The sequence below is a fragment of the Danio aesculapii genome, chromosome 2 (assembly GCF_903798145.1).
Source record: "Danio aesculapii chromosome 2, fDanAes4.1, whole genome shotgun sequence".
NCBI lineage: Eukaryota > Metazoa > Chordata > Actinopteri > Cypriniformes > Danionidae > Danio > Danio aesculapii.
In genome coordinates, this window is record NC_079436.1 from 5,691,524 (window position 1) to 5,712,918 (window position 21,395).

The following is a 21,395-nucleotide window of genomic DNA, read 5'->3' on the forward strand; positions in this document are numbered from 1 at the left end:
TTTAAAAACACTGACATATCTCTCACCCCCCTCTCTCCAATTGTTGCCATGTTCTCACAATATCAGTATGGGTGTGGTAATCGTTCTGTGTGAATTGCATCGAATCTAGTCAATTTGGCGGCTTTTGTGTCGTTTTGGATGTAAATAAGCGAAATGGCCGTCTTAATATTATAAAAGAACGACAAGTCTGCTCACCCTCACAGGCGGCCGGAGGATTTGTGTAGTGTTATTACATCAGGTAATGTGTCAGTGTTGTTTATTGGTCTGGAGTAACTGACATGATACAGTCACCGCTCGCTAGCCACTTTGCTAACCAAACTAACCAGAGCGTAATACAGCTGCTTTATTACCATGACGGCTGACAAATCTGCGGATTAACGTTCTGTTTTACTCTCTGAAACGTAAATAGTGGATTGTAGAGATGTTTCTGTGTAACGTTAGTGCAACATGTGGTCTTGAATCAGTTGTCAAAACAGTTGGCTAGCTTCAGATAACGTTTAAAATCGGTTTCGATATTACGTTTAATCCCATTTATCTTTGTTACCAAGACACATATAGCAACAAACTGGCGAAATATCAGTAATTTTTTTTAGTTAAGACTGCATTTCCTCATATTTATCGCTAAGAGTTTAACAGGCTCAGGGTGTCATAGGTTAAGGATTAACACATCTGGATTATGAAGGATTTGTCAGATTGTAAATGGCCGGATGTACAATATATATGTTAAATTACGGATTATAAATTTTTATCGTAATTCTTTTCCAAGTTGATATAGGCTACATTGTTTAAACTAGCCTTTCTTGTGTTGTTTTTATTCTGGAGGTTAATATGCACACTTTCTATTGATGGAAGGTTGCCAGTTTAAAATGCACATCGTTCGTTTTTCCTGTAACTTAGTTTGGTTTGCTAGAGTTGAGACGAGCAGTCTTCCTGTTTTTAGCAACTCTGATTGCTGTCACACTGCTTCCCTAAAAAAATCCTGTGGTGAAATGTACAGATTTCAGGGTTGTCCTAAACAATCAAGTCAAGTGGTAATGTCAAACCACCAGTGTGTGGTAAGTCATTGCATTCTAGAGCTGGACGATATAGCAAAAATGAAATTTCGATAATTATTTTCCATATTGAACTATACAGTTGAAGTCAGAATTATTAACCCCCCTGAATTATTAGCCTCCGTTTAGTTAATTTACCCAATTGTTGTTGATTTTTTTTTTCAACAACTTTCTAAACATAATAGTTTTAATAACTCATTTCTAATAACTCATTTATTTTATCTTTGCCTTGATGACAGTAAATAATATTTTACTGAATATTTTTCAAGACACTTCTATACAGCTTAAAGGACATTTAAAGGCTTAATTAGGTTAAATAGGTAGGATATTGTAATCAGGCAAGTTATTGTATAACAATGGTTTGTTCTGAAGACCATCGAAAAGGGGCTAATAATTTTGACTTTAAAATGTTTTTTGAAAAATTAAGAACTGCTTTTATTCTAGCCAAAATAAGACTTTCACCAGAAGAAAAAATATTCTCAGACATACTGTGAAAATTTCCTTGCTCTGTTGATCATCATTTGGGAAATATTTTTAATAAGAACTGTATATTTCGATATAAGTTGTTAATGCTTCCAGATTTAAAAGAGTAACCCAATGACTGAAGCCATAAAATTAGAGGGTCCTTTAAATGGCATAACATTTTCGGTCGATACATTTTCAGTGGATGAAAATTTGGTACATCATTTATATGCATCTCCGTAAAACTTTGGGGTCCACCGACACATTTTCTTTGTGGTCTGTGCTATTTGCAGTGCATTTCTGTATTTGCATGTGTTGTTTGTATTTTTTTTGCACGTGTTTAGTCAGAGATTGATAACTTAATGTTTACTATTTGCATCTCCATAAAATATAATAAACAATCTACACAATTTTTGGGGTCCCCTGGCACATTTTCTTTGTGGTCTGTGCTATTTGCAGTGCATTTCTGTATTTGCATGTGTTGTAAGTATTTTTACGCATAACAACCTATAAATACAATAAAAAAAAAGATACAATTGAAATAAAGTGTTTTATCGATTTCTGATAAAACTGAATTCAAGTACAGTAAATAAATAATAAAAATCATTTAGTAAAATTAAACATAGTTAGGATCACAAATGACCACAACATACCATTTCTTATACTAGAATGTTAAATAAAATCATTATACAATCAAAAACGTGTAAAATTGATACCTTGTGATACAAACTCAACATTGCATATCCTGCGATGTGACTACTGCGAATGATCAAATTGCGATATCGATGCTGAAACTAAATTCAGCCCTAGTATAAATCATTTAAATTCTGTATAAATACACTAACTAAATACAATTCTGAAGGTCCGGGTCAACTATAATCATTGCATATCTTGTGATGTAACTATTGCAGATGCCCACATTGCGAGAACGATATATACAAGTGCATGTACAGTAACTTAATTTCACAAACATCTCCTTTTTTAAAGTGGTGTTAGCAATATGTTTAGTCAACTAATAGACAGTGCCAAGCAGTGCTGCCCCTCATTAAACAAAGGAGTACAGCGTGCACATCTCTTCAGTTGGCAGTTCTATAGCAGTGTTTGGTTATCATTCAGTGGAAGAACCACTGGCAACTATAGCACTGCCAGCTGAAGATCTGGGCATGCTCTTCCCCAAGCCCTAGTTCTGTTCAGTATAGTGAAACGCTGACATTATTGGACTACTTTCTGTGTGTTGCAGGCCTTTACAAATTATCTGGGAAGAGAGTGAAACGCTTGGAGGACCATGAGTGAGCTGGAGCAGTTGCGGCAGGAGGCCGAACAACTGCGCAATCAGATCAGAGTAAGATCCGATGTGGTTTCAGATCAATGGATTTTGCATCAGATATGAATCCTTACTGTCTATACTACTACTACTAATTCACATAACGTACACTGTGATGAATACAATACTATTTGGGCTCAGGAATATGTTCTAAAAGACAACGTGTATATATATATATATATATGTATATATATGTATGTATATATATATATGTATGTATGTGTGTGTGTATGTGTATATGTATATGTATATATATATGTATATATATACTGTATATGTGTATATATATATATATATATGTGTGTATGTGTGTGTGTATGTGTATATATATATATATATATATATATATATATATATATATATATATATATATATATATATATATATATATATATATATATATATATGTATATGTTTCAAATTAATGCTGTTCTTTTAAACTATTAATCTAAAAATCTTGTATATCAGAGGCGCAATGATATTATTAGCATTAATATAGCTTGTTTGCAATCACATGGTTCTGGAGATGCTCGAAATTCAGATTGAGAGCAGGAAGAGAACACTGAATGGGAAACAGAAAATCCGTATTTTTGCGATTTATACCATATTTCTACCATATAAATAGAAACTAACCACATATGTTGGGCACTATATTTCATTGCACAACCTTAATCTATCAGGCTTTTTGGCTAAAAATAGAGAAAGCACAGTTTAATTTGTTATTAATTTCACCTCTCCTGCTGTGCATGAACTGAGCTGTTGAATGGTCAGCGTATGAGGCGGCTAGGCTAAGCTAGCTTCAAAATTGAATTATTCTCTAATCGGTTGCCCATTATGTCGTGAATATACCCCTGTAATGCATACTGCTGTTTTTTTTTTGTCTGGATTTCTCGGATATCTCACCTCTTTGCCAAAAGTAACTAATTATATCCTGTCTGACACCGGCGCATACACATTATAAAAGATGTGCCAGGCACGAAAGCTTGACAGGCGTAGCAACAGTAACTAAGGAGGGCGGGGCTTAGCGAAGGGTCAATTATACACCATCACTGCACCAGTTTTCACTAACGTTACAGTTTTCCCCTTTATGAGTTTGTAACACCATAAAAACTGTTCGGCGTTTCTTATTTTGGCCAATTTAAACAATTATAAACAACACAGAACATACATATTTTGATGTTCTGATAGCGATTCCTATATAGTAGACTCGCTTCCTGTTCTCCAATATGAATTTCGCACGTCATCGTTGTTTTTTAGCATCGTTAAATATAACTTGTTTCTTGAGCATCAAATTAGAATTGTTAGAAAATATTGTGAATGATTCACTTAAACTTTTCTTTCTTAGAGGTTTTGTTGTGTTTCAAGTTGAACTATCTATCAATCAAACAAGTTAACTGTTTGTACCTAATTATTTTGCTGCTTTTAAGGAAAAACTCACTTAAGTTTTTTTTTTTGGAAACGACCGTAATTTCTACTTTAAATTATGAGGAAATGTCTAGAAAATACTTCATTTATTCTTTCAATTTCCTTCGGCTTAGTCCCTTTATTCATGTTTTCATGCATGTTTTACACAGCGGATGCCCTTCCAGCTGCAACACAGTACTGGGAAACACTCATACATTCACACACATACACTACAGCCAATTTATTTTAGTCAATTCACCTAAAGCGCATGTGTTTGGGCTGTGGGGGAAACCGGAGCACCTGGAGGAAACCCAACATGGGGAGAACATGCAAACTCCACACAGAATTGACAGCTGGCCCAGCCGGGACTCGAACCAGTGACCTTCTTGCTGTGAGGCGACAGTGCTAACCACTGAGCCACCGTGTCGCCCAAGAAAATACTTATTGATTTTATTTTTTTGTAGATATTTAAATTAGAAACAGGACAAAACCTCTTAAATAAGAAGATTTTTGCAGCATTATGAAGCACTGAAGACAAGAATAAACTTCCTTAAAAAATATATAAAACTTTTCACTAATGTCACAAAATTTTTAACAGTTTTATCTCGATTACAGTTTTTAATACATTTTTTATGAACCCCAAACTGGCCTAATAACTGTCTAAATAGCTGATTTACAGAATTGGTAGTTTTATTGATGGGAGAATTTAAGCTTTGAAACCAGTTGCTTCACAAAATGACTTTTTCAGGCATACTGAAAACGTTAAATTGAAAGTATAACCTATCAAATGTACTTAGCTTATCATCTAATATCATTAAATATAAAGTATCTGAATAGTATGAGTTCTTTTATCAATTGTCAAGGTTTATATTTAAACCACTGTGGGCTTTGCTAAACAGACCAACAAGAGACTTTTACCCAATATCAGGTAAAATGAATGAAACGCGTTAAGTGAGTTGCCGCTTGGGGTGCCCCAACGAAGAGACGTTGAATTTTTGAAAGGCTTCAAAACAGTAATGCCATAATGAAGCCCATTTAGAATAATATCAAATTTAGTATTGTACCTTTTGGGTTGTAAGTAATTAAAAAAAATCAAATGCTTCATATGTGTAGCTTAAAGCTGTACAAATATGCTTGACCTTCTCAAAAATATTCATACGAATCTGCTGGTAACCTATTTGTTAAAGTGTTTTGTAAAATGTTTTAAATGTGTATGCGTGTTTTGTATCTCTGCTCTTTTATTGGACTCCTTTATTGTAAATACTTTAGGGCTGCACAAAATTTCATTTTAGCATCGATATTTCAATGTGCAAATCTGCAATAGTCAAAGCACAGGATCTGCAATGACATGTTAGAGTTATAATTAACCAGAAAACACAGTTCATACCACATGCAAAGTTTAACCCTAATAGAGTGAAAGACTATTGAGGTCTGTGACTGAGATTTCAAGTTAATTAAAACCATTTGGGCTCAATAAATTATACTAATTGTAGCTAACAAAGATTATTTCTACGAAGAAGACTACAATATAAAGAACTTTTGTGTACTTTGTATGACGTTACTTGAATAACCAGCACTTCTTGTGTGTATTGCCTATTCTTGTTGAATCGCTGAATGCCACTTCAATTGTAAGTTGCTTTGGACGAAAGCATCTGCTAAATGTAAAACCTTTAAGCACACTATTTAATTTGTCCTGTTGTATTCATTAATGATTGTGTGTAATTTATGCAGATGCACTCCTTATTGATTTAAAATGATGAATTCTTCCCAAATAGAGTTATTAAAATCATGTTTTGAAATCATAATAATATCGCAATATACAGTTCAAGTCAGAATTTATTCGCGCTCCTGTTCATTTTTCTTTTCTTTTTCAAATATTTCCCAAATTATGTTTAACAAAGGAAGAAATTTCTCACAGTATTTCCTATAATATCTTTTCCTCTGGAGAAATTCTTATTTGATTTATTTCGGCTAGATTAAAAAATGCTTTTTTTACATTTTAAGGTCAATATTATTAGCCCCTTAAGCAATATATATTTTTTCAATTAACTAAGGTCAAACTATCATTAAACAAATGCCTAGTTAACCTAGTTAAGCCTTTAAAAATTAGAAATTAGTTATTAAAGCTATTATTTACTATTACTATTTACTATAACTATTATTAAAACTATAAATTAGTTATTATTATGTTTAGAAATTTGTTGAATAAATCTTTCCGTTTAACAGAAATTAGGGACAAATATTCAGGAGAGCTAATAATTCTGACTTCAACTGTACATCACAAAAAAATCGCAATATGTTTTTTTCCCAATATCGCCCAATAGCCCTAATATGCTATTGGAAAACCTCTGAACGTTTTACGCAGTTTTGCTGGTGTTCCAATAGTAGGACTGCACTCTTGACGTGCTGCTGTTTCCATTGCAGGACGCCAGGAAAGCATGCAGCGACTCCAGCCTGTCCCAGGTAAGCAGCGCCGCCATTATCCCTGCTGGATTCCCTCTTCATACTCTTAGCACATTTCTATGGAGGATCCCCACTCTCCTGTTCTCAGAGTTCAACACAGACATGCAAATGGGCTGCTGACGTACATGCTGAACATGCTCTTAAGTGCACTGAAATATTAAACGCCCTCATACACGCCAAGTCCTCCCATCAAAATTTAAACACTCAACCCATGGCTTGGTGATTTCGTGCTATCATAATTACAGGTTCATTTCTGTTTTAAGCTCCAGTTAGTCGTTTCATGGTTGGATCGATGTAGTGCCCTCTGCTTGCTTTCATAACTCGACTGTAAATGATGATTTCTGTGTGTGTTTAGATTACGGCGGGTCTGGATTCCGTCGGAAGGATCCAGATGAGAACGAGGCGGACCCTCCGCGGCCATTTAGCCAAGATCTACGCCATGCACTGGGGCACTGATTCCAGGTCAGTTGACGGAGATTGAGGCGGGCTGGAGGATGGGCGTTCTCGGAGGAACCCTGCAGCTCTGTCAGTGTACACTCAATGAATAATACAGCAGGCCTCTCGCAACTCACGGGTGTTCTGGGATTATGTAGGCTGCCTCCTGCTCTCTTTTCACCCTTTACTTTGTGCATCTGTTCTAGTGCTTGAGGAGGAAACGCAATTGATTTTTTAAATAAAAAGATTATAAGCATTCCAATCTACTAGCATTAGATGCATTAATCATTGTACACATATTTAATTTGTTATAATGATTAAAGTAAGTTCTTTTTTAAATACGCTCAACTCCCCTAGAGTTAAACAGATGAGTTTTACCATATTTTAATGCATTCAGTCGATCCCAGGGTCTGGTAAAAGCACTTTTAGCTTAGCTTAGCATAAATCATTGAAACAGATTAGACCATTAGCATCTCGCTCATGCCAGCTTGTTGTAATATTCAGCTTGTTTTAATGATTAAAGTAAAACCTTTTTTTAAATAGGCTCATTTTACAACTACCCTAGAGTTAAACAGATGAGTTTTACCATATTTGCACTTTTAACTTAGCTTAGCATAAATCATTGAAACAAATTAGACCATTAGCATCTTGCTCATGCCAGCTTGTTATAATGATTAAAGTAAAACCTTTTTTTAAAAGGGTCATTGTACAGCTCCCCTAGAGTTAAACAGATGAGTTTTACCATATTTGAATGCATTTAGCCGATCTCCAGGTCTGGTGGAAGCACTTTTAGCTTAGCTTAGCATAGCATCAATCATTGAAACGGATTACCCTTAGCATCTTGCTCATGCCAGCTTGTTATAATGATTAAAGTAAAACCTTTTTCTTTTCTTTTTTTTTTTTATTTAAACAGGCTCATTTTACAAGTCCTCTAGAGTTAAACAGATGAGTTTTACTATAGTTTTACTATATTTTAATGCATTCAGCCGATCTCTGGGTCTGGTAGAAGCACTTTTAGCTTAGTTTAGCTTAGCATCAATCATTGAAACGGATTAGACCATTAGCATCTTGCTCATGCCAGTTTGTTATAATATTCAGCTTGTTATAATGATTACAGTAAAACCTTTTTTGTTTTAAATAGGCTCATTTTACAAGTTAAACAGATGAGTTTTATTTGAATGCATTCAGCTGATCTCTGGCTCTGGTGGAAGCACTTTTAGCTTAGCTTAGCATAAATCATTGAAACAGATTGTATTCGCATTTTTGTGGAGACCAGTTTTGCCAAGTTACCTTGGAAAAATGTTTTCTGGAGACAGCAGTAACACAGAATTCATGTGGGAAATGGGATACTGTGATCTTCCTGATGGTCACATGACGTTCACACGGTATAACAGGAAATGATTTAAACATTACAACATTCATGCAACAATTTTGTTTTACAATTGTTATTTTTCTCCATATATAATGTATAAAAGCCTCACAAAGATGTTTCGTACAATACAAAATCAAACAATTTTAATATGAATTTCACCAAATAAACACCCTTTATGTGGTTATGCCTTTATCAAAATGTTTATGTGAATGTTTACTTTGACAGTCTCAGGAAACTCCTGAGATAAATAAGCTATATCTTTGCGCTTTGCTTTGCTTTTTTATTTAGCCACAATGAGTTCTTGGAATTCTGCTTTCAGTGCATTCTTGATATCAAGGAAATTTTCGGGTTCTTTCACACATCCTCCATTCTTGCAATTTGTAGTATTAAAACTGAACTTTTTGAAGATGATGTTACACAAAACACAAGGAAGCAAGATCACTATAGAAAGCATATTGAGAAACAGCCAATGATTTATGCTAAACAGAGATCGGCTGAATGGATTCAAAAATGGTAAAACTCAACTGATTATCTCTAGAGGACTTGTAAAATTAGCCTTTTTAACCCTTGTGTGCTGTTAGGGATGTTTTCATCCACTCTGAGGTGATTTTGAGTCTTAATTTGGCCACAACTCTCTCAGTGTTTCAACAAATGGAATTATTTTTGGTGTCAAGCCTTATTTTGACACATTTTAGGAAAATGCTTTAAAAACTCAACAATCCACTCTGGGCTAATTGACTACCCTTTCGTTATGTTGGTGTCTGCTTTTGACTCATTGACTTCCATTAAAATGGCATTTATTTGAAGACATGACACCATATTATCATGCATTCTTGAGTTTTGGGGGGTTTCCCTGCTGGGAAGAGGGAAAATGAGCAATTTTTACTGTTGATCAACAGTTGCAGTGCAAAAGAAGCTTAGTTTCTGGCTTTTATGTGGAGTATAGTGTGTGTGTGTGCGTGCGTGCTTGTGTGCATGTGCGTGCGTGCGTGCGTGCGTGCTCGTGCATGTGTGTGCGCGTGTGTGTGAGAGAGAGAGAGACCTTTGCACACTTACCTTGATATGTCTGAAAAAAATCAAAAAAAGCAGCTCAGCTCTCAGAACATAGTAAGTTTATTTATACACACACACACACACACACACACTATAATTTGTTGTTTCACTCCATAGAACCCCATAAAAAGGCAGAAACCCTTTTGCAAAGGCTTATCTAAAGCTTTAATGCTGCCAATTGATGATCAACAGTAAAAAATTGTAATTTTATCTCTTCCCAACAGGGAAAACCACGAACAATCAAGAATGCATGATTAGATGGTGTCAATCAACAAATGTCGTTATAATGAAAGTCAATGGGGCAAAAACAACCCCCAACATAACGAAAGGGTTGTCAATTTTAACAGTGCAAAAGGGTTAAAAAAAGTGTTCTTTTAATCTGTGGGTTGTTTTGTGAACATCAGTTTAGTTTTGCTTTGCTTTTTTTTTTTAAGGTTACTAGTTAGTGCCTCGCAAGATGGCAAGCTCATCGTTTGGGACAGCTACACCACAAACAAGGTTAGTCCAGTCCAACACATCAACATGAATAAACCATGGGCAGTTATCATACAAAGACAAATGAGTGATGTCATTGTTTGTGATTATTTTACTCCTCAACAAATCTTGCAAATGTAATGACTGCTCTTTTTGTATAAAAAGAACCACATACTCAATGGCCACTTTATTAGGTACACCTGTCCAACTGCCCCTTAACACAAATTTCTAATCACATGACAGCAACCCAATTCATTTAGGCTTGTAGACATGGTCAAGATGATCTGCTGCTGTTCAAACCGAGCATCAGAATGGGGAAGAAAGGAGATTTAAGTGACTTTGAACGTTGCATGGTTGTTGGTGCAAGACTGGCGGCTCTGAGTATTTCAGAAACTGCTGATCTACTGGGATTTTCACACACAACCATCACTAGGGTTTACATTGAATGGTCCGAAAAAGTGAAAATATCCAGAGAGCGGCAGTTCTGTGGGCACAAATGTTTTGTTGAGGTCAAAGGAGAATGGCCAAACTGGTTCGAGCTGTTAGAAAGGCAACAGTAACTCAAATAACATTTAGTTAAAACCGAGGTATGCAGATGAGCATCTTTAAGTGCATAACATGTCCAACCTACAGCAGCAGAAGACCACACCAGGTGCCACCTTTGTCAGCTAAGAACAGAAAACTGAGGCTACAATTCGCACAAGCTCACCAAAATTGGACACTAGAAAAACTCTGCCTGGTCTGATGAGTTTTGATTTTTGCTGATTTTGCCGGATGGTAGGGTCAGAATCCGAGAACAACATAAAAGCATGGATCCATCCTTGTAGTGGTGGTGTAATGGTGTTGGGGATATTTTCTTGGCACACTTTTGCCCAATAGTAGCAATTGAATATCATGTCAGCACCACAGCCTACCTGAGTATTGCTGCTGACTATGTCCATCTCTTTATGACCACAGTGTACCCATCTTCTGATGGCTACTTCCAGCAGGATAATGCACCATATCATTAAGTGCAAATCATCTCGGACTGCTTTCTTGAACATGACAATGAGTTCACTGTATTCAAATGGCCTCCACAGTCACCAGATCTGAATCCGAGAGAGCAGTTTTTGGGTTGTGGTGGAACGGGAGATTCGCGTCATGCATGTGCAGCCGACAAATCTGCAGCAACTGCGTGATGCTATCATGTCAATATGGAGCAAAATCTCTGAGGAATATTTCCAGTACCTTGTTAAATCTATGCCACGAAGGATTAAGGCAGTTCTGAAGGCAAAAGGGGGTCCAACCTGGTACTAGTGAGGTATACCTAATAAAACGGCCGGTGAGTGTATATAGTATGAGGTCTGACCGAAGTAGTAAATAAAAGAAGCTAAAAGAAGTCACTTATTAAAAAATCCATTCATGTCAAATGAAACAAAAAACTACAGTTCTGTCCTGTTCTTTCAAACCTGTGGCGTGAAATGCAGAATTTCTCTCTTACATTTTTGGGAATTGTTTCTAGATTCATGCCATTCCATTAAGGTCATCATGGGTGATGACTTGTGCCTACGCTCCTTCAGGGAATTATGTAGCTTGCGGAGGCCTGGACAACATCTGCTCAATCTACAGCCTTAAAACCCGCGAGGGCAATGTCAGAGTCACCAGAGAACTGCCTGGACACACAGGTAAAACAGCGGGATCAGCATTCATCCTGCGTATCTGTCATGCTATAAAGTGACGCTCGTGTTCTGATGCGTTTCTCTTTTTCTTCACTAGGATATTTGTCGTGTTGTCGCTTTTTAGATGATAGTCAGATAGTCACCAGCTCTGGTGATACGACATGGTAAGTCCGTCACAGATCAGAATGGCTGTTTTAAAAGGTTGTTTTCTTTCAACAGCATGAATGGCTTGAAAAACTAACCCGCACACTGACTTTGTTTTACAAATTTTAGCTTACAGTGTTGTATAAATGGATAGTATTGATTTAAAAGACTTGACTGAAAGAGAGGGCCAACACATACACAAGGTTGTCTTTCTTTTTTGCAGTGCTCTGTGGGATATTGAGACCGGTCAGCAGACGACCACATTCACAGGGCACAGCGGAGATGTGATGAGCCTGTCCCTCAGTCCAGACTCCAAGACCTTTGTATCGGGCGCCTGCGACGCGTCCTCCAAACTGTGGGACATTCGAGATGGAATGTGCAGGCAGTCTTTCACCGGCCACGTGTCTGATATAAATGCTGTCTGTGTGAGTGTCAAAGTGGGAAGCCCTCAGCAGTGTCTGATGTATTGTATTATTAGGGGTCCAAGCATAGCGCTGAAACTCTTATAATTGATAGAGAAGTCAAAAGATCACCATTCTGCCTTAAAACTGATCAGTAGACCATATAGTTAAGAGCTGACATTTTGACGTGGTGGCATCCTTCCTATCTACCACATCACTGAAATATTGGGGTAATTCGTTTTTTTGGAAAAACATACTTTTACAGACTAGTCCTAGGTTTTTCACCTAATCTGAACCAAAGTGGCATAGTCAGATACTCTGGAGTCTACATAAATCAAAAAATTCGATTCAAGTTCACCACAGGACAGCCAAATGTCCAAAGTGGAAGGAGCCACTTTTACAAAAATCTTCATGACTCTTCAATGTGAGTTTGGTGATTATATCTCATTCCAGAGTACAAGCTCAATCAGAGGTCACTGTAAAATGGACACAGTTTGACCACTTGCTGACACTACTGTGCAAAAAACAAACATAAAAGTAGCTTTAACCAAGGGGTCACTGGTCTGACTGACTTGAAAATTTGCATGTAGTGTCTTTATTCAAGGTGGCACCAACATCCATCAGGAGATTGGTACATCTGGACAAATAGATGCCATCAACTAATGAAGTTTTTAGACAAAGTTAACTGAGTCAGAATAAAGTTGGAATAAAGAAGCAGCATAACACGTGTAACATTCATTCATAAATTTTTCGTTAGCTTAGTCCCTTGTTTATCAGCTATTGCCACAATGGAATGAACCGCCAACTATTCCAGCATATGTTTTATGCAGCGGATCCCCTTCCAGCCACAACCTAGTTCTGAGAAACACCCATACACACTCAGATTCACACACACACTCATACACTGACCAATTTTTAGTGGGGGATGTATGGGAAACCGGAGCACCTGGAGGAAACATAGGGACAACATGCAAAGTCTACACAGAAGCACCAACTGGCCCAGCCAGGACTCGAACTAGCAATCTTCTTGCTGTGAGGCAACAGTACTAACTGCTGAGCCACCGTGCTGCCCACTTGTAACATATATTTCTAAAGAAGCAGCACAGTGTTTAACAACAACCAATGGTCACACTATAATTCCAACTAATGTTGTGGAAAATGCAGTTTTTCTTTGGTAATTGACTTGAAATGGTTAGGTTTTGTTATTTTTGCATTACTTCAGAGTAGTTACAGATTTAATAAAGGATAAACAATCTTTTTTTACAAATACACCTATTGGCATTAAAAGCTTGAACCCTGTAATTGCTGCATGCAGCTATATTTTCTTACCAAATCTGGGTAGCATTTTTAAGGCCCAATGTACTTCAAATAAAATTGAAACAAGAACTGAAATGATGCCTAACCAGCAAAATTTGTCCAAAACGAAGTTTGTTTTTCAAGGTGGCCACAAGGTCTATCAGGAGTTTGGTGCATCTGGAAAATAGATGCCATCAACTAATGGAGTTTCAACACCTTTTAGACAAGGTTAACGAAGTCAAATTTGAATAAAGAACCAGCATAACACATGTAACATATATTCTAATTAAGCTTAACAACAAGCAATGGTCACACTATAATTCTGACCAATGCTGTGGAAAATGCAATTTTTTTGGTAAGTTACCTAAACGGTTAGGTTTTGCTATTTGTGTATCACTTCAAACTAGTTACAGATGAAAAAAATCTATTTTTACGAATACACCTATTGGCGTTAAAAAGCTTGAACCCCGTAATTGCTGCTTGCAGCTATATTTTCTTACTAAATCTGTGTAGCACCTTTTAAGGCCCCGATAAACTTCAAACGATATTTAAAAAAGAACTGAAATTGTGCCATATCGAACGTTGAGTTTGTTTTGGCAGTTCAAAACTGCTCAACAAAGCAATTTTTTGGGGGAGTTAATTCTGCTTCTAAACACCTTTGAGCTACCATTGGTCTGTAATAATTACACAATTAGTGGGTGTGTCCTGGAACTCCACCTTCTTTAATGAGCTTCGTATACACCGAGTTCAGAGTCAAGACAGGTGGAAAAACATCCAGCACAACAACACCAAGTTAGCCTCATGAATAAACTGGAGGGTTGAGTAGAAGAGCTGGTATAGATAAACGATTGCTCACAGAGAGGTTTTAAAGACTTTCACTGGATCTGAAGCACAACCGCATCGCTCTACTTCTGATAAAGTTCTAAACATTGGTTGTCTATCGACAGCAAATAAAAAGCATTATAGTAGGCTCCTTCTCATGCGATAGGCTGGAGAGGGCTGCTTGCCTTATATGAAACTTTTCTTCTCACAGCCACCATTGTTGTTGTTTAGGAGTAGCGTGGCACATTTACAACCCCACCTACAGCAGTGCAGAGAGTGTCGAAATATTCAAAAACCGTTTACAGTCGCTCAGCCTTTTCAAACTTCAGTTTGCCCTCAAACAAAGAAAGAATAAACTTTGTTTGAAGTATACTCAAGCCTTTACAGTTCTTATTACAATTTAAATGGTCTTTTTTGCTTTTGTTGGTCTACTAATGTTAACTTCAAATATGATTTAATTTTGTTTTTCTCTTCAGTTCTTCCCAAATGGTAACGCGTTCACCACGGGCTCAGATGACGCCACTTGTCGTTTGTTTGACCTTCGCGCAGACCAGGAACTGATGATGTACTCTCACGATAACATAATCTGCGGCATTACCTCCGTGGCCTTCTCCAAAAGTGGACGACTGCTGCTCGCCGGCTACGATGACTTCAACTGCAACGTGTGGGACATGCTGAAGGGAGAGCGCGCAGGTCAGTACTTCACACAGAAAAAAAAACACTATTATTAAGCCAAGCATCAAATATTTCTCATACGTGATGTTTCAAAGAAACTTGGTTTGATCTGAAACCTGCTAGCAATACCGTTCAAGCATTCACCCATACCATCCTTAAGTGGATAGTCACCCAAAAACGAAACTTCTGTCAATTATTACTTGCCCTGATGACGTTCTAAACCCCTGAGACCTTCGTTCAACTCAATTAAAGATATTTAAGATGAAATCCAAGAGCTCTCTCATCCTCCAAAGACAACAATGGTCGTTTGATGTTTAAAGTTCAGGAAGACACTTCAGTGTCTTCAGTGCCTCAATCTGAATATTATGATGCTACAAAAATAATTTTATGCACACATAAAACAAAAATAACGACTTTATTCAACAGTTTCTTCTCCTCAGTGTCAGCAAAGAGCATAGAATCACCAAGAGGCGACACTCTAGTGCGATTTGGGAAACAGCCAGTAGATGGCGCTGCGGCCATTTTAAATGACAATTCCAATAGAACAACAGTATGTTATAAGTCTGTAAAATAAACTATTAAAAGTGCTGATGATTGTGATAGTAAGTGTTGTATTGTCATCTTTCAGGTTGTATCTCAGTTTTAATGCACTTTTAAAATAAATAAATAGAAAACAAAGCAGCTGCTTGCCATCGTGACAGCAATAAGATCCAGTGGACAGCTGACCGCTTTCACTCCAAAATGGGGGAATCCGGGCTGTTGCTGGGCGCTGCTGTTGCAATGGAACGTTCTATTCCAAAGCGTATTTTTCCATCCTTAAAATAGCAAAGGTGGATTCGAACACATCCTTAATGCTTTAGTGTGATGCACTTTAGACTTTGCGCCTAGATTGTTAAAATGGAGCCCTTAAACTTTAAACATCTGGTGTCCATGGAGAGCTCTTGGATTTCATCTAAAATATCTTGAATTCATGTTCTGAAGATGAACGAAGGTTTCAGGCGATTGAAACGACATGAGGGCGAGTAATTAATGACTCAATTTTCATTTTTGGTTGAACCAATCCTGTAAAGTGCAATGTGAAAAGCCCTGTAGTATGTAAATTATTAACTTTTTTTTTTTTTTTGCTCTTTTACCCATTTGAAGGCGTTCTAGCTGGGCATGACAACAGGGTCAGCTGTTTGGGGGTGACCAGTGATGGCATGGCAGTGGCCACCGGTTCTTGGGACAGTTTCCTAAGGATATGGAACTAACCTCAATGGACGGGACTCTTTCTGATCTCACAGTCACTGTAGTGCTGCCACACATAACCTCTCCTGCTCCTCACCTGTTTTGTTTTGTTTTTTTCTCCATCTTCTCTCTTTCTGAAGTCACACTACCCCACAATCCTTACATTCAGCATTGAGGAGCCTCCACAGGGTTTCTTTGTCTCTGGCTTTTTCACGAGGCGGCGGACAGACTGTGTGTTCTGTATATATCAGTGTTTGGATGTTCTGATGTGCGGATACTCAAAATGGGTGTCCGTATTTTCTTTTCTCTGCTTACAATATGTTTTACTTCATTCCCCAGTCACACAGTTCCACACCCATTGACCAATGCAGTAATCTAAAAGACGAGGCTGCCGTTGTATTATAGGCCATCAGTGTTTGACCTTTGACCTTAAGTTTGGTCTGCTTCTTCAGCTAGTGTTGCTCTGGTTCTATCTTTGGTTCTGGCTTTGGTTGGTAGAGTGTAGTTGTGAGAGGAAACCCTGATGTCGTTGGGGTTGTTCTTGTCATCCTTCAAGCCTGACAGTAACATTTGGTATGTTTTAGACTGCATACACTGTCAGCCTGTCTTTACTACCACTAGATAAACTGCTTTCTGTACTGATCCAGCTGGAGGTTTGTGATACTTTTATGTTAATCAGGACGATTCAGCCACAAGTGAGTTTTCATTATTCAACCTCCATGTTTCATACATGTATGAGTTCATTTCTTTTGAGGAAGGCCATGCTGTGCTGTGTTTTCCAAGCACTCACCTTAAATGGCTACTTGTGCATTTACAATTCAAAAAGGAGACAAAAACACCATAAAACATGCGTAACTGGTCCAGATAATGTTTGCTTAGTCTTCTGAATGGAGCTGTGGTGAAGTCATTCGAGAAATTGATTGGGTTTTTCAAAATCCATCTCTATTCTTTCTCAAATCAATTCTGAGCTTAGTTTTTCTGTATGTTTTACAAACAGCTGTGCCCTGCTTGCATCGAATTCCTTACAAATACCGCTTGAACCTAAAATAATCATTAATAAAGTTAGGAAAGGTTTAAGTGAAGTATAAGGGTTTATAGTGAGCTTCGTTTACATTAATCTTCCGACATAAAAGAAGCCTTACATGACAAGTGCATTTCCTTGTGAACAATGTACGGTTAAAAACTAGCAAAGAGTGTGGTCTGTGGTTCAACACTATCTTAGTGTCGTCTGATGTTAAAAACTATTCTACAGTGTTATCTGCTCTTAAAAACTTGCTTAGGGCACCATCTTCTGTTAAAAAGTAGCCTAAAGCACCATCTGCTGTTAAAAACTAGCCTTTTGCACCTAGCTTAGAGTGCAATCTGTGGTTAAAAACTAGTCTAGAGCACCTTCAGCTGTAAAAGAAACTAGCCTAGAGCATTCACTGCTGTTAAAAACTAGCCTACAATGCCATCTGCTGTTAAAAAAAACAGCCTAAAGCACCATCTGCTGTTAAAAACTAGCCTATAGCACCTAGCTGCAGTCTGGGTTGAGCACTTTCAGCCTTAAAAAAAAACTAGCCTAAAGTGCCATCTGCTGTTAAAAACTAGCCTACATCTTCATCTGTGGTTAAAACCTAGCCTACAGCGCCGTCAGCCATACTAAATTAGCATAGAGCGACACCTGCTGCTAAAAACTAGTCTACAACACCACCTGCTGTTAAAAACTAGCATAGATCACCATCTGCTGTTAAAACCTAGCCTAGAGTGCCATCAGCCATAAGAAAACTAGCCTAGAGCGCTATCTGCGGTTAAACTAACCTACAATGTCATCTGCGGTTTAAACCTAGCCTAGAGCGCTGTCAGCTATTAAAAACTAGACTAGAGTGACATCTGCTGTTAAAAACTAGCCTATAGCATCTAGCTTAGAGTGTAGTTTGGGTTAAAAACTAGCCTAGATCGCCATCTGCTGTTAAAAAGTAGTGTACAATGCCATCTGTGGTTAAAACCTAGCCTAGAGCGCCGTCAGCCATAAGAAACTAGCCTAGAGCTACATCTGTTGTTAAACTACCCTACAGCACCATCTGCTGTTAAAAACTAGCCTACAGCACCATCTGCTTTTAAAAACTAGCCTACAGCGCCATCTGCTGTTAAAACTTGCCTATAGCACCATCTGCTGTTAAAAACGAGCCTACAGCAGCATCAGCTGTTGAAAACTACCTTATAGCGCCATCTGCTGTTAAAAACTAGCTTAGAGCGCCATCTGATGTTAAAAATTAGCCTACATGCCATCTGCTGTTAAAAACTAGCCTAGAGCGCCATCTGCTGTTAAAAACTAGCTTAGAGAGCCATCTGATGTTAAAAATTAGCCTACATGCCATCTGCTGTTAAAAACTAGCCTAGTGCGCCATCTGCTGTTAAAAACTAGCCTAGAGCGCCATCTGCTGTTAAAAACTAGCCTAGAGCACCATCCGCTGTTAAAAGCTAGCCTAGATCATCATCCGCAGTTGAAAACTAACCTAGAGCGCCATCCGCTGTTAAAAACTAGCCTAGATCACCATCCGCTGTTAAAAACTAGCCTAAAGCGCCATCTGCTGTTAAAAACTAGCCTTGTAGCGCCATCTGCTGTTAAAAGCTAGCCTAGATCATCATCCGCAGTTAAAAACTAACCTAGAGCGCCATCCGCTGTTAAAAACTAGCCTAGATCACCATCCGCTGTTAAAAACTAGCCTAGATCACCATCCGCTGTTAAAAACTAGCCTAGAGCGCCATCCGCTGTTAAAAACTAGCCTAGAGCGCCATCCGCTGTTAAAAACTAGCCTAGAGCGCCATCCGCTGTTAAAAACTAGCCTAGAGCGCCATCCGCTGTTAAAAACTAGCCTAGAGCGCCATCCGCTGTTAAAAACTAGCCTAGAGCGCCATCCGCTGTTAAAAACTAGCCTAGAGCGCCATCCGCTGTTAAAAACTAGCCTAGAGCACCATCCGCTGTTAAAAACTAGCCTAGAGAGCCATCCGCTGTTAAAAACTAGCCTAGAGAGCCATCCGCTGTTAAAAACTAGCATAGATCACCATCCGCTGTTAAAAACTAGCTTAGAGCGCCATCTGCTGTTAAAAATAAGCCTACATGCCATCTGCTGTTAAAAACTAGCACAGATCACCATCCGCTGTTAAAAACTAGCCTAGATCACCATCCGCTGTTTAAAAACTAGCCTAGAGCGCCATCCGCTGTTAAAAACTAGCCTAGAGCGCCATCCGCTGTTAAAAACTAGCCTAGATCACCATCCGCTGTTTAAAAACTAGCCTAGATCGCCATCTGCTGTAAAAACGAAGTGCGAAATCGAATAGAGAACAGCGATGTATTTTGTAAATCATGCCATTTCTTTCACCACAGCTCTACTATTGTAGATATATAAGAAACTGAGTAAGAATCCGTCTGGAAGTGGGACCGTCCTAATGCACATTCACTGTTTAGTAGTAAATAGTAATGCACAGATGATGTTAAGTGTAAATGCATGGCCCAATTTTATAAAACTCCTATGGTGCTTGGATGTTTGGAAGAGGCACATAAGAATCATATGGGTGTGTTATTGAATATTTGAGTCTTTAATTTTAATCCAAATACCAGATAGCAGGCTGGAAGTGCAACCTAGCACCTATCAAGAGGCCTTGGTTTTGCAAGTCTGAAACTGCCTGCTTATTTTTTTGTTTTTTTAACACACACACACACACACACACACACACACACACACACACACACACATGAAAGCCTGCCCATCTGAGATGAGGACACAGCCAGGACTGTGTGCTTTTGCACTAGAAAATAGTCATGTGAAGCGACACACACTGGTGTTCTGCGTGTATTTGTATTAATGTGCTTCAGCTCTGTGATAGGTAATTGTACAAACTTTCAAGAGCTGCACTGTGTATTTTTCACAAATTTGAGTATTGAAGGTACCTGCTTGTTTGTTTGTTTTTTAAAAAAGCCTTAAAATCATATCTCACTTGAACGTCAATAATCACCTTAATTTTGTGCCAAGAATGAACTGTGGTTTAGTTTAATGCATTGATTTTTATTTTCAGATCTATTATGAATCATGAGTTTTTGGGGACTTTTCGTAAAGCACTTGTGTGAGTGTTTGATTTGAGACATGCGGTTAGTAATGACATGAATAGCAAATGTGGAAGTGATGCTTCTCTGCTGTTTTGAGTGTTTACAATATTTAGATCAATGTATCAAGGTACATGAAGAACTTTTTAATAGTGATGAAGGCAAAAAAAAAGTGTTTTAACCTAAAATTACAAATCGAAACCAAAAATAAAACCAACATTATTCATACGTGGCCTCATCAGTCTCGTCAAAATATAGCCGTTCAGTTCTTTAATTGAAGGAATGATTTAATGTCATTGCAAGTTATGCGAAATCATTTTGGTGCACTTACAATGAAAGTGGAGCAAGGCACTTTTTAGTAGGGATGTCCCGATCAGGTGAAACCCGGTGCCATACTTCTATAATACATAAAATATAATAAAGAAGAGCGCCATCTTCTGTTAAAATCTAGCCTAGAACATCATCTGCTGTTAAAAACTAGCCTACTACTTCATCTGCAGTTAAAACCTTGCCTTGAGTGCTGTCAGCCATGAGAAACTAGCCTAGAGCGACATCTGCTGTTAAAAACTAGCCTACATCGCCATCTGCTGTAAAAAAACTAGCATTGATCACCATTTGCTAGTAAAAACTAGCCTACATCGCCATCTGCTGTAAAAAAACTAGCATAGATCCCCATTTGCTAGTAAAAACTAGCCTACAAAGCCATCTGCTGTAAGTCGGGATGTCCCGATCAGGTTTTTTTGCCCTCGAGTCCGAGTCATTTGATTTTGAGTATCTGCTGATACCAATACCCGATCTGATACTTCTGTAATAAAAAAAATAAAGAGCGATGAAACAGATCCAGGACGTTTCCTCTTTTCAAGTTACCTCACAGAAGTGCTCTGCTTGTTAATCAAGTAATAAATAACATCAATTCTTCATTCTTGGACTTTAGTGCAACCGTAAACTCGTTTAAATTCACAGTAAATTACTGGCTAATAATTGCATTACTTTTACAGTAAAATACTGTATGTAAATTCACAACAAATTACTGTGAGGTAGTTAAC

At 37.8% G+C, this 21,395-nt stretch overlaps 1 protein-coding gene across 1 annotated transcript; it reads left to right on the forward strand.

Annotated features, from left to right (window-relative positions):
* Window positions 1-70: 70 nt before the first annotated feature.
* gnb4a (guanine nucleotide binding protein (G protein), beta polypeptide 4a) lies at window positions 71-21,188 on the forward strand. The gene is made up of 10 exons (XM_056471482.1): window positions 71-238; window positions 2,755-2,856; window positions 6,667-6,705; window positions 7,061-7,167; window positions 10,000-10,063; window positions 11,541-11,703; window positions 11,795-11,861; window positions 12,065-12,266; window positions 14,837-15,053; window positions 16,179-21,188. Exons 2-10 carry the CDS (start codon window positions 2,800-2,802, stop codon window positions 16,283-16,285), a joined length of 1,023 nt encoding a protein of 340 aa, XP_056327457.1. The 5' UTR covers window positions 71-238; window positions 2,755-2,799; the 3' UTR covers window positions 16,286-21,188.
* Window positions 21,189-21,395: the final 207 nt, after the last annotated feature.